The sequence below is a fragment of the Dermacentor variabilis genome, chromosome 4, assembly GCF_050947875.1.
Source record: "Dermacentor variabilis isolate Ectoservices chromosome 4, ASM5094787v1, whole genome shotgun sequence".
NCBI classification, from domain to species: Eukaryota; Metazoa; Arthropoda; class Arachnida; order Ixodida; family Ixodidae; genus Dermacentor; species Dermacentor variabilis.
This window is the reverse complement of record NC_134571.1, coordinates 74,573,577-74,591,878: the sequence shown is the minus strand read 5'-3', so window position 1 is coordinate 74,591,878 and position 18,302 is coordinate 74,573,577. Positions and strand designations below refer to the sequence as shown.

The 18,302-nt window shown below is 45.4% G+C and overlaps 1 protein-coding gene across 10 annotated transcripts in view; it reads right to left on the bottom strand.

Annotated features, from left to right (window-relative positions):
• Positions 1–18,302, bottom strand: part of LOC142579388 (tudor domain-containing protein 7-like) — a 161,449-nt gene that overhangs the window by 86,893 nt on the left and 56,254 nt on the right. For 8 of the 10 annotated variants that reach the window (XM_075689521.1, XM_075689515.1, XM_075689523.1 and 5 more), the window contains 3 exons: positions 16,736–17,108; positions 9,932–10,462; positions 441–820 (listed from right to left, as the gene is read on the bottom strand). In XM_075689521.1, coding sequence (XP_075545636.1) covers positions 441–820; positions 9,932–10,462; positions 16,736–17,108 — 1,284 coding nt within the window. The remainder of the gene's footprint in view (positions 1–440; positions 821–9,931; positions 10,463–16,735; positions 17,109–18,302) is intronic. The other 2 variants (XM_075689522.1, XM_075689524.1) reach the window with 2 other exon arrangements.

Genomic DNA, 18,302 nt, shown 5'->3' with positions numbered 1-18,302 from the left:
TATTTCAAACGAAAAGTATTCCAAACTCCGGCACCCGGCAATGAAAAAGTCGCCCGGGACTTCTGCAGCACTACTGCGCGCGTGCACGGAGAATACGTAACGCCAACGAGCAATCTGCCATGCGAGCGTTTGCCGAGGAGAGGGGGCTGGCTGAAAAGCCGGCACGCAGCTTCAGTAAGTTTGAGGCCGCTGTCGTCGCGCTAGGCCGCCGCGGCATCAAACGAAAATAACAGTTGTCGCACGAAGTGCATAAATACTGCATGTTTTTTCCCCCTTTCATCGCACTCTGTCCGAGTTCCGTTTTCGACAGGTAAGTGGGCGATCTCATGCTATTTCGGTTAAACAGTACTACCGTTTAGTACGTACTTTTTCCGAGCTCCAGCCAACTATGGTTTAACGAGGTTTCACTGTAGTACTTCCTTTACTTTCTGAATACTTACACTTGTTATCCGGTCAATCAAGACTGCTATTTCTTCGGCAGATGAGACGGGAGTTACAGGATAAGTAGCCACTGCAGCTGCACGGAGCCCAAGCTCTGCGACAGCCCGTGCAGCCGCAGTTTCTTTTGCCTCGTCCTGCGTTGCCTTCTCCTCAGGATACGACGGGAACCTGCGTTCTCCAAGTCGCAACGTGGCCAACCAGGCTGCAGGCCCCTTCTTGCGCTGACTCCTGTCCTGCATGGTGCTGTAGGAGTGCGCAAGGCCCTCCCGATGTGCATATGCCAGGACAAGCTGGCAGTTGGGCGTCTGAGGAATTGACACATCGTCCACAGTGAAGTGCTTGCCCCTCACTGGTATTTCATCTTCCTCTTCTACAGCTGCTGCAATGGATTGAAAAAAAGAGGGAGCAATGGTTCACTTCATTGTAACTTTGTCTATTCCACCATACCAGTGAGATGAAAGTTTAGGGTATTTGTGCAATTTGCAGCAGCTACTCACTATATGAAGTACTATATGACTGCTACTATCGCTTCTTACTTTTTTTTCTTGGAAACTGTCTCATGCAGTGCCGTGTGTTCGTGGGAGTGCTGACTGCATTACTATTCTGTTGTCAAGAGTGGATGCAGTAGGAAAACTCCGCATGCCTGCATGTGAGCTTACGTTGAATCAATTAAATTTTGCTGACCTTAAAAAAAAACAGTGCCTTTGTTCTTTAAATATCTACCTAAAGCTCTGCCTTCATGCAGCTTGCCATGATGTGACACCTCTCTAATGTGTTGTCTATGGCTGCAGGTAGTATTCACGAATGCCCACTCATTTCTCATTGGCCAGCAGTTCCCGTATGTGCAGTTTGTCGGTGCAAAGCGGCGATTGCACATCTATGCAAATGTTCTCATTTCAGTGTGCAAAGAATAGCACCCTGCACCACGCCTAACGAACTCAAGAAACGTCTCCTCACAGAAAGCGGAACTCTTGGGCCCTGGTCACAAGCAATGTCAGCCTGAGCTTCCTTCTGCAATGATGTTTATTCTGTAGCATCTGTATAGAAGACTGTAATCATTGTCAGGCACCTCATTGCGTTTGTGAAAATAGGTGAATTCAATCTTTCTTTTATTACCCTTTCCCCTTCTCCTCAGTGCAACAAAGCCAACCAGACGGTTATTCTAATTAGCCTCTCTACCCTTCATCTATTATTTTATTTCCCTTTCATACAGCAAAGACATACTGCGCTTCCAGTAAAGCAGGCAACATACCTTTAGCATAAAAGGCAAGGGGAAGCATTGGTAAAGAGTTCTGAGACATGAGCAGAAGGCAGAAAGGATAAGCATTAAGTGCAGCCAGGACAGCTACTCACAGTAATACCTTTAAAACATATTGACATCCCACACCAGAGACCACTTGGGATCCAATATGTTATTACGCAAAATAAGGAAAAAGACATATGCCACAGAGATAATGTACAAACAAAATATCTAATAAAAGCACAGTTAAAATACTGCGCAACGAAACCAGATCTTTGCTGTGTACTTTTCATGGCTGGAAGTGTTCAGATCCAATCTGTGCAGCCGCAATACTTGAAGGGACATTAAAAACAATTTATAGCTCTATTTATTTGCTTCATACAATTCGAATGCACGATGCCTACTCCTCATTCTACAAGTTCCACACTCAGTTAGTGCTTTTCTCAATAAACAAAAGTTTATTTGTACTTCCTATTGACACGTGTACTTATCTTTATCGGGTGAACACGTTTCACCGCCTAACAAATGTTATCGCATAGCGCGGGACACGCCTGCATGTATCCAAAGTTTCTGGAAAGTTATCGATGCTTCTATCCACTGTCTGTTGTCGCTGAACCTTATGTTATCTGATTTCATCGCCTGACGCAAATAGTGTAGAACTTTGTGGAAGGCACGCAGGTCCCAACGATTAGTCTGGAACATTTGACGATTGATGTATAAAAGCCGACGCGCTTGACCCGTTGATCTGATTTTCAACGATCGCCGACCGTGTTCGCCGCTATCGTTGTGCTATAAGTGTAGTCTGTCTTGTGGGCACAGGTTCGCCCAATAAAAGTTAGTTCTGCCGTTCACAGTATTGCTATTGTGTTCTTCAACGTCACCATCACGTGACACTATGCTATGTTTCGATGACTGCACATATGACGCACAAGAGGCTTCAAACAAGATAACACGAACCAGTGCAACTCAAATTTTAAGTGAGTGGAAGCACATATGACACAGAACAGGCTTCATGAATCAGTGCAAACAAACAAATACAGCAGAGCTGTTAACCCAATTACAGTCAATTCAAATTTTCACTCAATTCGATCCTGATATGGGACCTGGCCAGCACCCATACAATTATCCTCACTGGATAATTCAACTTGACTGGTCTGTACGCACAAAGATATCTGGCTGCAGCAAATGTCCTAGCAGCACTAGGGGACAGCGAATGAGGCGAAGGCGCATTATCTCCTATGAATGTCTGGCCTGCCATGAGCAGATTTTTCAAGCGAAAATGTTCATCACCATAATAACTGTGTTGACGGGATTCTAAAGCACACTTTCTTCCCAAAAAATTGATCCAAAAATTGCCTGTGTGTTACAATGAGGTAAAGAACCAAAAATGCATTTACAGCGCTGGCGCAGCCTGCTGTTCAAGCTAGCATCACTGCCATTATCATCATGACAAGCTGACGAAAGTTTTATACAGGATAGTGACAGACAAACCCACTTTCAAGCTTTAATCTCATGAGCTCATCAAAAAAGGGGCAAAGCACTGACTGCGACAGCAAGATTTTGCATTGCACTTGACAAACAGTGTTCCAACGATATGCAAATCCGACTAATGCAGAAGTGACACACACAGGTGCACCAAAATTTCTGGCACCCTTAAAAGCTTTATAGTCCATCATGTAGGGCCTGTAATGACATCGCATAGGCCATAGTACACTGCCCATGAAGAACCCATACCAGTAAAATTACAGGTTGCGCACTGGTATTGTTTTGCACTTTTAATATTCAATAGTCTGAGAAGAGTTAAGATAAAAGGTATGCACTATGAATGTTATTTTTTATGCCATATATTTGCATGCTTTCTCAAAATTCTGAAGAATAATTTAGTCAAGAACATAAGACCTGGTATGAGCAACTTTAGTGGTTGACTAATGTAGAAATATAACCAACATATATGGCATAGATAAGTATAGCATACATATATTTGTACAATGAAATCTCGATATAATGAACTTCAGGGAACCACGAAACATTGCGGTCACCTCTTGGCCTGTGCTGTTATTTTCCTTAGATTCTGCCACCACACACCACCAAAGCACTATACAGTGTGTCCCACGTAACTTGAGCCAAGCATTAAAAATATGCAAATGACACGCAGCTGGACAGAACCAAGGTAATGTTGTTTGCCGTCACATGGAGGTACTCAGATTATTTTTTTTCATTCCACCTAATTTGATAATTAGCCTTTGTTAATTAACCCTTTCGCTGTCGGACATTTCTGGCTGTGACGTCCCCCCCCCCCCCAGTGTCTACTGCTTTCTGTTGCTCAATACGTGCTATAAAGTGTTTGTCCGAGCATAAGAGAAGCCTACAAATACTATTCAAATTGCTGCACGATCGGCCACTCATGGTACTTTGCATGTATTCAAACTGCGTGTAACAAAACTAGAGATAACGCATCCTCCACTACTAAATGTGCGAGAAGACAGCTTACATAATGCCACATCATCTCGGCACGCCAACTCTTTGCACACGCAGCAGATTATGTCTAAGGCAGGGTGCACAGCTGCGTATGCGCTCAGCTACGCTTACAGCCATGTGCAGCTACGGCGGAGACTTGCGCCTACTTACCCCCACTCGGCAGCTCGCACGCGTTTGATCACGCTACCGCAAGCTGTCTCCCCTCCCCCTCTTTCCCTTTGCTGGCATGGGAAGGTGGTACTCGTGAAGGCACCTTGTCTCACATTCGTACACTTTCACTTACACCTAAAACACAAAGTGCGCAGGGCGCGATATGATCTTATCGCACTTGTACTTTATAAGGAACATGGTGCAACTCCAATTCAGTGGTCGCTCCTCACGCAGCGGGTAATTTGAGAGGTGCGTTTGCAAACAGCCACTAGCAATTCAATCGTTTGATTATCCGCATCCTCAGAAGTTTCCATTTATTGTCCCAGCATTCCCCATAATCAGCAGTGAAATTTCATTATATTGAAGTGGCATCCAAACATACTTCGTTATATTGAAGTTCTAAATACATGGTGTCCTATGGACAAGAGGTTACGAAAAGTTCAATACGAGGCTTGATCTGGAAGTAAGGTTCCCAAAGAGCTCCAGTCACATGGAAAGGTGCGATGCGATATTCGGCAACACTGCTGCACACGGCAGTTCCCCCACTTTCGATTCCCCCTGGCCGCGCTTTGCTGCAACGCCATTTCTTGGCTCAGCAGCCGTCCGATATGGAGGTTCCCATTGTTGATCCTACCAAGTGCGAGATTCATTCCATAATTCACTTTTTCCAGCCAAAGGGACTCCATCCGTGCATATTCATGGTCAGTTGACAGAGCTGTATGGCAACAAGTGTATGTCCGTCCAACATGTCCAAAAGTGGCGCAGGGAGTTTAGTGCCAGTCGGAAGGAAGTCCACGATGAAGAACAAAGTGGAAGACTGTCAGTTTCGGAGGCGGTTATCGAGATGGTCCAACGCAAAGTGCTTCAAAACAGGAGGATCCCCGTCCGTCAACTTGTTTCTCAGATTCCTGGGAGTTCTTACAGTTATGATCAGCCTGCAGGGGTACTGACCTGCAAACCTTTCGCAGCCCGCTGCAGCTGTTTTGAATGACCTGCGGGGGTAGCGATCTTCGGAAAATTGAACCTTTCCCAGCCCGCTGCGACTAGTCGCTTTGTAAAGCCAACAATGCACCTCCTCAGAGAACAGCGACTCCAGCAACGTTAGCCGACCATGCACCTCCTTCGGAAAACCGATGGCACCAACAAGGAAAGCCACATTTGGCGGACCGTGTATTGTCAGTTGGTTCGCTGTCGCCTTCACGGTCTACTTGCAGCAAGAGAACTCATGGAAAAGGGTGTTTTGCAGTGCGTTTTCCCAGGCCCCAGAATTCATCACAGTCTGCTGACAGTCGCAGAGGCTACATGAGAAGTCAGCTCTGCAATCAAGAGGTGCCCGCTGGGGTTAAGCGTGACAACCTGTCTACGGGGACCCGCTCCACTCGGTGTGTTTCGGGAATCCAAAATGCAGATGCGAGTTTGTGAACCCTCCCCCTCAATGACGCGTCGACTACGCCTCCAACGACTGTGGACTGTCCGACTGGACGAAGGTTGGACGGCAGTTTTCTCTCACCTAGGGATCTAGGGAAGACAGAGGGTTTTTAAGCAGAAGTTTTTGGCTGTGTGCTTCGTGCTTTTGCGCTTGGGGCTTCGTGCTTTGTCTTTCGTGCTCCATTTGGGAGTCATGCTAGACTGTTGAAATGTATCTCCTGTCGTAATGTAAATATTGCAAATAAATCCAGTACTCCTAGTTCTCGATTAGAGGAAGTTCCTCCCTACAACCATGTCCCAAGCGTGGGTGAGTTGGACAACGGCATGGGCCAGCTACCACTTATTTCCTGCCCAACCACAAATTCTACAACTGGTTGCCAGCAGTGGGACTGTCCTCACACTCTTACACGGTGCAGTGGAAAGGGCTTCAACTGAAAAACTGGGGTATCACAAGTGTTGGGCTCGATGGGTACCATGGCTATTGACATCAGACCACAAGGAGAAACGCCTTGACTGTGCTCGCCAGTTTCTTCAAAAGTGCCAGGAAGATAAGGAAAGATTGTTGGACTCCATTGTTACAGGAGACGAAACGTGAGTGTTTCATTTCACTCCCGAAATGAAACAAAAATCAAAACAGTGGCATCACCCAGAGTCACTAGTTGCAAAGAAGTTCAAGCAAACTCCTTCTGCTGGCAAAGTCATGGCCAGTGTTTTTTGGGATCGTAAGGGGATACTGCTGATCGATTTCATGGTACATGGGACGACAATCAACTCAGACAGTTATTGTGCAACACTAAATCAGGCAAGCTATCCAGAACCACCGGTGAGGACGACTCTGGAAGCTGGTGTAACGCTGCTTCATGACAACGCCCAACCTCACGTCTCCCGTCAAACCCAGGAACTTCTGACAAAATTTGGGTGGACTGTCATGCCCCCACCCACCATACAGTCCAGACCTCATGCCTAGTGATTATCACTTGTTCCCCAAGTTAAAAAAACATTTGAGTGGCCAACGCTTCCGGAGCGAGAATGAAGTCGAACAACAGGTGAAACGCTTTTTCAACGGGTTGGCGGTGGAGTTCTACAATATTGGGATACAGAAATTGGAGCACCATCTACAAAAATGCATAGGAAAAGATGGCGATTATGTAATAAAATAGAGCAAATTTCACCTTTCCAATTATGTAAATTTCTGTGAGAATAAACAACCTCGTCTATTTCTAAAATTGATAGGAACCTAATTTCTGGATCAACCCTCGTATTTGTTATATTGAGAAATTTGTTCTTTATATCGAGGTTTAACTGTGTATGTGTGCGTTCGTGTTTGTGTTTGTTTGTGTGTGTGTGTGTGTGTGTGTGTGTGTGTGTGTGTGTGTGTGTGTGTGTGTGTGTGTGTGTGTGTGTGTGTGTGTGTGTGTGTGTGTGTGTGTGTGTGTGTGTGTGTGTGTGTGTGTGTGTGTGTGTGTGTGTGTGTGTGTGTGTGTGTGTGTAGAGAGAGAAGTGCTTGGTACCCAAAGTGTGATTGTTGAGCGGTAGATGGTCTTTCGAAAAAAGCTTTTTACTTTTTGCCCTTCAGTCTAAGGGTCAAGTCCCCGCCTAAACAGCAGCCAATAGCCCTTGGGCCCTCGCAGCATCTTTGGTTAGCTGGAGGTAATTTTTTTTAATCAAGTGCGAAACTAGGTACAATGGCTAATCTTATTTTGGAGTATTCTACTGGCGTGGCTCTTTCATGTGACATCATAAGTGGACACATTTACTAATTTTACTTTCGCTGTCATCATCAGATGGATTGCAATCTGCCGCACTAAAGCGCCACATGGATGATGCCATGCTTGTTTGAAAGCATGGAAAAATCTCACAAGAGGGCAAACTCAGCTCACATGGAATGCCTACTGCCATCTAATGCGAAAAAAAAAAAATTCAAATATGCTAAAAACAAAACCACAAATGCTATTTATGTACTAAACGGAAAAAACGTCCTTTATAACCTTAGCTCATCAAAAGCCATTCAGAAAGCGGCAAAATACCTAAGTCGAGATCATCTCATCATAAGTAAAAAAAATGTTGATCGCTTGTGACAACGATATTGTGAAAAACACTTAAGGGGTTAACGAAGGTGTACTAGAGCCTCAAACAGGCTCACATACAAGACACACATAGTAGGCGAACTGAGAGCTCGAATTGCCACAGCGACGTCAAAAACAGATCTTAATGGCTACCAGTATGCTTACTGGGCTTCTAGATGCTCATACTGTCACTGGAGACGCATGCCTGTATTGGCGGCGAAGAGTTACGGAGGTGCCATCTGTCGGAAGTGCCTCCCTTGCGTAGTATGAGGGATCACGCGGCGCGCTCCTCGTAGGTTTTGCTTACAGCGCTCAATAAGAACACCACATGGCAGCTTTCCTGGACATTTATGTAGGTACTCTCAAAACGAGGGAAGTTTTTGACTGTCTATATAATCTTGGGAAAACTGAAAGCACAGAAACGTTTACAAACGCTATCTCTTTACCGAACACCACTGCGCGTAGTCACCGCGATGGAGTCTCCCGAACCGGCTTCTTGCATGAAAGGTAGTGAAATGTTGAGAGTAAACTATGTGAAATATGTTCTTATAATGGGCTGTCTGTATAACCAAATAGGGCATAACAGAATGGAGCCTCAATCCAGCGATCGCACGGGTTCGCAGCGACCAACTGCGCGTCTGCACGCATGTCCGCGCATAATGTTTTCCTTTCGCTGTGAATGCGTTTTCGCACCATGCCGTGAGCTTTAGGCTGCAGCATATGAGCATCTGACAGTACACTAGCAACCATTGTTGCGTGACCGCTATCAGAACTGTTCAAATATAATTCCGTTATAGAGACTTCGACGCCTAGCTACGGCGACTGTGATGTGCTGCCGCGATAATTCAATCTTTTTTTGTCTTCTATATTCTTGGACATGTAAATATTCCTCAAGTTGCGTCGCACTGTATGTTTATCAGTCTTCTCAGCGTGCGATTTCCCTCTGCTTGTTTTTCGTAATCCAGTGCATTAATTCACAACACAAACATGACCATATGCCGTGCCTTTTTCTAATGTCCGTCTTACCGCTCCCATTTCGTTCCAGTGAACTTGCCAGTATCTAGCATCAACAAGTTCATAGACCAAACCGTCATGACATTAGCCGGGCAGCAGGCGCGGGCGAGTGTCTCAGTGCACATTTTCTGCTACTCACCGAACATCGCGCAGTCCCGGCACTGTAGCAGAAATGTTCCTCGCATCTGTGCTTGCTGCATACCCGAGTTGTAGCCGATGGCTGTCTGCTGGTTCTAAGTTTCACCAGCCAAGCTTCACGCAGCTCCTTGCCCCGCAGCTACGTGTGAATAAGGCTGACACCGAGCTCCGTTGCGTAAGTCCGGCTCTGCGGCACCGAGCAGTAGCCTACCATGCTGCACGCCTCCAAAGGCAGCCACTACCTATTATAGTACTTTCAAATGTTGTCAAGCAGACACCCAAGGCGGTAAAGCCTCACCACTTAATCAGAACCGCGGCGCAGGTGGGACTTTAAACTTTCGTTTTCAGTTTGCTTCGGCGCTTCCGAAGCAGCCGATGTGGCCGCTGTGTCCGCATGATCCCTCATGTCATGTCATGCCGACGGTGGGGCTAGCTTTTCCAGTGGTGGAGCTCGCCCCCAATAATCAAAAAACTCATACTACATCCCGTGACAGTGGCCTCGTTACAGTCTTGGCTTCACCGCATAACATGGCTGTATTGTGGCGAAGCTAACCAATCAAGTTCGAATTACCTAGCGAAGGCTCATTTTGAGAACGAAAAAACGGGTTTGGGCACACAGAAATGTGTGGGCTCCGGCCGGGACCTTTGGTCGAGATCAAATTGATCAAAAAGTTGAATTAACCTGAGTCGAATCAACAGAAGTCTACTGTATCGTGGAGTGAAATGGCGAAGTTGTTAGTCTAGGTGCGGGCCACCACTCCATTTGCAACTGTAGCGGAATTGTTTCGAAAAATGCAGAATATCAAACCAGAATACGTAAAACACAATGAACACATGTAGGACATGTGGTTCACATATGGCAATGAGAAGCTGTTAAGAAGTGTAGGTAAACTCTGCAGATGTAATCTCTTGCCAGTTGCCAGAATAGGCAGCATACCACTTTTTCTGAAGAGAAGCTTTTTTTTTTCCTACTCACGTCGTGGCTTGCTCAGGGGCCCAGATGGTGAGGGCACTAGTGGCAACTGGACCGATGGTGTACTGGACATGTGTACAGGTTGCAAGGAAGAAAGTGTTAGTGCCTTGGTGGCGATAGGTTCATGAAACCGCAGTGAAATGCCAAGCTCTTTTGGAGCAGGTGAAGACAATGTTGGGCTTGGCACCAGGCTTGGCATAGCCGCTGCGGCTGCTGTCGCTGCTGCAGCTGCATGTTCAGGCGAGGGCATCGGGATGAAGTCCAGGGAAATGGGTTGTCTGAATGGGTCAAACCGGGGCTGGCCTGTTTCATTCGTGAGCCTCTGTTCTGTAAGCGTACTTGGCTTTGCCACTGTGCTGGTGGACTTTGGCTGTGCTGGAGCTGCCATCAATGTAGTCGTACTGGATCCTAGCTTGTCAGCCCAACCAAAGGTCTTGTTGGTTGTTGCTGTTGCCACTGGTTCGGCTGGTTTTGAACAGACACTTGATGCCACTCTTTGCTTGATGTCTTTGCCACTTGGAGCCGTGTCACTTCCTGGGTGAAAACAGTACAGTAGCATCACTGGGACCAAGCTCAATGCAACCAACTATGCTGGCACTACTGAACATGTGGAACATGGATGCGGCAATTCAGATGCAAGCACAACAATGAGACAATCACTGGAGAATACTAAAAGTCTAAGTTTATCCAAACTTCATTATGCATAAATTTGCATTTGTAAGGGAAAACTAAAGACGCACGTTTCTAATTTCCACACAGTCAAAATCTTCCTTGGGTATTTTTTTTGTGTACATAATATTGTTGTAATCATACATAAGGCATGAGATCCCTGCTAATACTACAAAAAGGTTTCCAACTTTTTTTTTGTTTTTAACCCGCCTTTTGCATTACGCTGTGGCACCACCTTAGCGGGCTCCACGAGAAACAATGTATGGCGTCGGGGCACCGCGGGATGAAGAGAAGCACACTGCATGAAGCTAGCTGAAATGGTTTTATGCAGTCATTGTCATTTTCGTTTTGTGTGAATGGACACTTCCTGGACAGGACACACACACAGGCTGGCAACAACTCTGGCATTACTTAAAACGACAAGTCGTCGAAATATGATGATGGGCTTATGTGCAGCTACACCGCCAAAACCTGTCAGCATGCGATGTGCCTCTGAACGAATACATTGCCCCGTAACATGACTGCCACAGCACCTACACTTGTACAGTAAAACCTCGTCAAACCGTACCCGCTTAAACAGTAGTCTCGTTTTAGAAGTAGTAAATCTATTCCCTGACTCAGCAGCCATTGAACATAATGTGTTTTGTATCCGCTTAAACCATACCAGCTTATTGCGTACGTAATGGTTAACATGTAGTGTTTCCACTTTTCATCGCGCAAACACGGCGGTGCATCGTCTCCATCGGGCGGCCCGGCAAAACAAGCCTCAGAGATCAGAACAACAGCCTCCAAGCACCCTGTGCGCTTGCGCGTGAAGCCACATTAACACCAACATCATTTCGGCGCCGTGCCAGAGAGCATAGTGGTGTTGTGCAAACAAGGACCCGCGTCATGCCGAAGCTCTAATAAAAAAGACACTGGGTGCTGAGCATAGAAGAAAAATTAGACATTGTCCGTGCTATTGAATGTGACACGAAGTCGGCGCTGGTATGTGACAGGGATCTACTGTTGACTATGGTTTGTGGCATTTTGAATGTGAAGAAGTTGCCTGGGAGCACTGCTGCGACCGCAAAGATATGTCGGCTACGAGGTTCAACTTTTTGCCATCGTTGGCTCTGTTGTTGCCGAAGTGTCAACTAGCAACAGTGATAAGGACGACACGGAAAGCAACAGCACGGGCGATTCAGGCCCGACAGTGGCGAAAACTGCGCGTTACATCTGCCTCATGAATGCAATCGTCGCGACGAGAACAGCACCCCGCAATGAAAAAGGTGCCCCGCGACTTCCGCAGCGCTACCACCCGCCTGCATGGAGATCATGCAACGCCAATGAGGAATGTGCCATGCAAGTGTTTGCCAAGGGGGCTGGCTGAAAAGCTGGCTCACAGCTTCAGTAAGTTTGAGGCCGCTGTCATCGCTGCTAGGCAACCGCGGCATCAAATGAAAATAACACTTTTGTCGCACAGGGTGAATAAGTACTGCATGCTTTTTGCCCTTTCATCGCACTCTCTCCGAGTTCCGTTCTGGCAGGTAAGTGGCTGATCTCATGCTAATTCGGTTAAGCAGAACTACCATTCAGTACGTACTTTTTCCGAGCTCCGTCCAACTACGGTTTAACAAGGTTTAACAAGGTATTCCTATTTAGTCCCACTCCATATGAATCAAAAGATGCTTTGGAAGTTCAAATGCACGAACATGAGCACTCGCCAGCTGCCCACATCAAATTCAAGCTGACGTGGATTCCGCTCAGCAGAGGTTAGCTGTATCATAGCAGCCGAGTTCAAGCATTTTCCACTGTTAGACCTGCACTGCACGTATGACAACAGGATGACAACAACTGTTTTTACAGCTCAGCTTTGACAATAGTGGCTACAGCTCGTTAAGGGGGCGATAATGCATGCAGAGTATTTATGCAATACATGACCATATCTTTACATTGGCACTTATACAGACACTGCTCGCTGTTCGGTTCAAGTCAAGGTGTCTACCAAGTTGACATTTTCAAGTTCCCCGAGTGACAAAAAACTATTTTATGTCAAGACAAGCTGACACCACGTTGCCCAGTGCTGTCACTCTCAAGTAAGCATGTTTAAAAAAAAATTAATAAAGTTTAAATAGAAAGGAGTAGTGTTTACTTCATTCAAAATAAAAAAAACTGAAGGGAGGGAATAGCAAAATGTACAGCAAATAAAATATCTTCAAAAAGAAGAATGATAAAGGTCATTGCAAACTGAGTCGAACATATTCAAATACGAATAAAAAGAGTGCATTCAGAAGCAAATATTTTCGAAAATGAGATATTTCGATCAAGTGATAGCAAGATCATTCGCATTAGACCCAAACTTTATCACAAGTAAGATTTTTCTCAGCAGCTGGAAAGTCAACGTCAACTGTCTTCAATACTCTCAGCCTGTGCACAATGCCTGTTTTGCATTTCACTGCTTTCAAGAGTTTATTTTGGTTTGGATGAAGATCACTTGCATCATGGCATCGGCCAACACATTCCTTTTTGAGCTCAAGCTCCTTCAAAGAAGAGGCGGCACAGTTCCTTCCCCGATCATTTCCCAATTTCAATGCAATGGTCATTTCTGTTCTTGTCCTTGTTCCACTGCGTGTTCGCCCCACGGACCATTTGAAGCATCCTCTTGGTCAGTTGTACAGTCAACGTCCAATTTTTTGGACTCCATAGGGGCCACGAAACGTCCAAAAAATCAAATCGGCCAGTCCAAAAAAATGAGTGAATGTCTTTTACTGCCCTTAAGAGCTCGAATGTCAGACAAGGTGGCCGAGTGGTTAAGGCGATTGACTGCTAAGAGCTCAAATCGTCACAGGCACGTCCGAAAAAGCTCTGAATGCCTGCCAGTACGCTTATTAGGCATATTTGTGCTCGTACTGTGACAGGAGATGGCGGTTGCATGCGTGTATAATTATGGAATACATACTGTGTCCCGTGACAATTGCCCCTTCCCTCGCTTGTTAAGCTTCACCGCAATACTTCACGTACATTTCACCGCGTTACATCGATGTGCTGAGGCGAAGCTGCTTCTCGGGAACCAGCATTACGCAACGCAACATGCTTTCTAAGCTTCAAAGCCAATCGCGAGGATTACAGAGGCAGAGTCGGTGCCATTGCTATAAAAAGCACGGCACCGAATGGCAATAACATCAAGAGCGAATGTCGAACCAGCTAAGCCTCGCGTTTCCGCGGTGGCGGCTACGGCTGCCAGCAAATCTGCGTGCGACAGAGCTGGTTCGAGGCAGTGAGATAACCAAACGGCAGTGTTGCCTTTGATTAATGCCGTTTCGGACTTGCAGTCACGGCAAAATGTCCGGAAAATCAGACAGCGAAGGGTTCTTGCGTCTGAAATTTCAACATTCTTATACATTGACTCTATGGGGCACAAGGTGGTGCTGCGAAACCGTCCGCATTATCAGGCATTTCCCAAAAATCGTGCATCCGTAATATCAGTTGCTGACTGCACACTGGCAACTCCTCCATCCGATGACACAGCGTCAAGGACAATTCGTTATGATTCCTCTCTTTTACGCGTGCTAGCAGTAGAGACTTTCGTTCCCTCACAATAAAATGACAGCTAATTTTCCCTGATTGAAGCACAAATTCCCTGAGTTTTCCCCAAGTATTTTCAGACTATTCAAAATCCCTGAGAATTCCCGGTTTCCCCCTTGGTAGGCGCCCTGAGTACACCACCATTTTCTTTTAGTTGGATGCTAGTGCAGCTTATGCCTCGCTCATTTGCCTGTGCTCACTGCTTGTCATGCTTAATGAAAAATGTGCTGAGTGATAAGTGGCACAGAGCCCGAATTAGCAGGAATTTGATGCTGTATAATAAGGTGCAAGTTAGCGAGACCATGAATTTGAGGGTCAAATGAACACGCTTTTACTGTAATGGTTCAAAAATGATAAAATTGCTTTACTATTGGCAACATAAGTGTGAGTTTCCAACATACTGAAGCAAGTAAACTTGCTAATAAATGCATCCACATATCATTATTTGACATTGAATTATTGACACTTCATTTTTATCTGAATATTTTGATATTTGCACACCCTAGGAGCCAAATCGGTGAAAACTTCAGAGCACAAATATTTTTGGCATTCAAAAATAGTCATCGACCGATAAATTGGGTCCCCCGTGGACTATCAAATGTCTGAATAATCAGGAATCAGAAATAGTGGATTTGCTGAAAATAAGTGACTTTATTCCCCTAGTTACAAAAAAAAAAAGTGTGCCGAATTCTCAGATCGTTCTCTTCAGGATGTACCTTCAATTTCACATGACTAGCGCAAGACGCATCGGCTTCTACAAATGACGGCATGAAACAGTGTCAAGCGTGCTACCTTCTCACAGCGCAGAAATGCTGCCACCTGTCGATGCGTCCAGTGTTAGCCAAGCGAAACATTGTGAAAATTAAGGTACCTTCAAAAGTAATCGTCCAAGAATACAGCCCAAGTTTGTCAATGCATTGCTGTACGCTGTTACATTTGGTGTATTAGTCTAAGATCTAATGCTGAAGTCATGGGGGGTCATGAGGCTGTCAATGACTTCAGCATACCTATGGAAAGGCGCGCCATCATTGAGAAGCTTTTCTTTCAAGGCTTCTGTGTCATCCAGTGGAGGCAACTGGTGGAGTTCGTCCTGAGAAAAAGGCGATAGGAGGTTTCCCAGGACTCGAGCAAAAGATGCCAACACCAAGAGTGGTTTAACCTTGTGGCGAGCTTGGATCATTGTTTCATCGACGAGTAGGGAGAGGTCAATGTGTCTGATGTACTGCTTCTCCCATCAAGGATTAGCTCAGGCACAGTGTGTATACTCTGTGTGGACTTTCTCCTCCTCAAAGGCGGCGTTTTGGGTTAATATGGAGTACCGAACTGGCTGATGATGGCACAAACAGTTTCCCTAACAAGTAATCTAGGGAAGACGGAGGGTTCTTTAGAAGCCATCTTTTATACAGACAGGTGTGCTCTTGTTCTGACATCATGTAGACGTGTGCTCAGAAAGAATGTAGTGTGCTCCCAGAATGATTTACTTTGCTCTAACACCATGTAGTAGTGTTATCTCCAGAACAATGTAGCTGCATGCTACGAGTTAACATGAAGTTGGCCCTGTACTTCTCCCAGTACAAGTATGCCTTTACTTCTAAATAAACTTGCCTCTAATTCTTCTATGTAAATAAACCTATGTAAATAATTCTCCTGTCTAGGAAAACCCACTATGCCCATTGAGCCAGCCCACTGCCTACTGCCACATTTCTTTTTTCTTCTGCTTCTTGTATGTTCGCTAATTTTGCATGCCCCCTCTACATTGCCCACGTCGCTCTCCCCTTGGCCAGTGCACCACGCTGTGAAGCCCGCTCGCTGCCTTGCTTGTTTGCTGGATTTTCTGGCCAATTGCATTATAACCGGTATTTCAACTTGTGCGGCTGCACTACAAGCAGTATACATTACATCAAGTTCTACGGGAGGATAAACAGAAGTAAGAAAAGACCGCATTACATGCGGTTCTGCACTATAAGCGGTTACGTTATAAATGGTCTGAACTGTACTAGTAAACCACCCTTCTGCAATATATACCAAAAAGCTTAGTAAGCGAGAAAAGATGCAATAAAGAAAGACGGGCGGTGATGCCGCCTTGATTTTCTCGCACCAGCTTTACGTGAAGTAATAGATTTGGATGGCATCTGCTCGAGCCCAGTTAATTTTTTATCTGTAAAAATGGACTACATTGTATTCTATAGGAGGTAAAGACTGAACTTAGCAAGTCCCGAGAACTTTTAAAGAGCAAGAACAGTCCAAATACATAAAGGTATTTGGAAATTTGTGATGTCACACTGACGTACCGGTGCTGGACGTTCGACATGCAATTAAGAAAATTAAACTCTGACCTTCATTTTCTCTTCTAATAATCAACCTACTACCACAAATTTACAGAAAATATTTTTTTTTTAGAAAGTACTTTTTAAATTGATTTACCATGTGTTTCTTTTTAGTGTATCTCTAAAACCCATCTACACACAGTGAAGTGGTATACCACGGTTGCAGAACAGGCTGCACAGTGAGCAACAGTAAGTACATAGTTAGCACTGGTTTGGTTATCTTCAAAATGAAATTTTTGCACACCTGCTCTGCTAGCCTCACTGGCAGCTGTTGTGGTCTGCGATGGCGCCAAGGGCTGCTTTCCAGTGTCTCCTGCACCAAACTCCCAGAACTCAGCTGCACTCCTAGTCGACGGCTTGTATGTGCTTTTGGACCAGCTGTTGTCCAGCTCCTGCCAGCTGCTGTGCTTGTTTTCAGACTGCTTGAAACTGGCATCAGTTGACGGCTGCCGTGCCACAACAGAAGTTACAGCTCTGGGCTCACTCTCTTTGCCCCAGCCCTCTCGACCCTTACTTGGACTCCGGCTGCTGCTGGCAGAATGCGTAGCCTTTTGGAACCTTGGAGGGGTCTGATACGTTGCTCGGGGCTGCTGACTTGCAAAGGAACTGTGTGTTGTCTGCAGTGCAGAGACATAGCAAAACGAATCCAGTTACAATGAAACTTCAGACAAATCATGTGAGCCAGACTTGGAACGTGTTCTGGTACAACAATCTAAACCAACCGACAAAATGCTCGGGAATGAATTATTATTTTTTTTAATGAGTAACGCATAATTATTAATTTTGAGTTAAACAAATGAATATTTATGCCTGAAATCTCAAAAGGACCGAAAAATCATTCCATCTTTGCACGGAGCGTAGCTGCAGGTGCTGCATGTGACCTCCAAGATGGCAGTGGAATGCTGCATAGCACAGTCTACCGCGACCACCATAGGGTGCCGCAACGAGCTATTTCAGCACCGCGACACTCTACGTTTAGCAGGGGCTTTGTCCTCTTGGCCTCTCCACTATATAGCTCCCAGCGTGCTAGTAGAGACGAAAAGAGAGAGAAAGCTGTGTATCGGTGTGATAACTCCAGCTATAGTTGAAGGATTCTAAAAATTTTCACGGCATGAGGTTCATGAAACACCGTCCATTAATGGTAAGGCCATTCTACGATTAGTCAGAAAAGTGTTTCAGGGCACCTTTGATGATCAAAAGGACTTACCTTAACGGCTCAGTACATTTGTACAAAATCGTCAAAATTGTTTCAGGGCCCCTTTAACAGTAATCTGAGTCACACACCACAATGTAAATCTTTTTGCTTACAAATTATTAGTCAGATAAAAACTAGAAAACGAATTCCCATCCGGAATCCCCCCAAAGTAGGTCTCTCACACTAAAGATTTTGAATTGGTTTAAAAGTGCAATGCAACTTATCTCCTCTGTACTTGTGTTGCTGTGCTGCCAACCTCTGTTTTTTTCCATAAGCTCTTTCATTCTACACTTACATCGTTCCAGTCATATACATATCACACAAGCCACATGTTACATGTAAGCTGTCCAGCTGCACCGGACCAGAGCATATTCACTACATACTAGTAGCTTTGCCTACATATTCTATGTGAAGAGAATGAAGCTATACAGCAAAAGCCGTATTAACTACTACCAGCGAGCCATAACAATAAAGGAAAACAAAGTTCCAGTACACATAGCACTGCACTCAACTTGTTCACACAACACTTGAAAGCAGGAATGGCTAGTCATAAACTGGGACCCTCATCAAAACTGTCTTAACCCAGCCCAGCCCAGCCCATGGGCGAGGCCTGCTG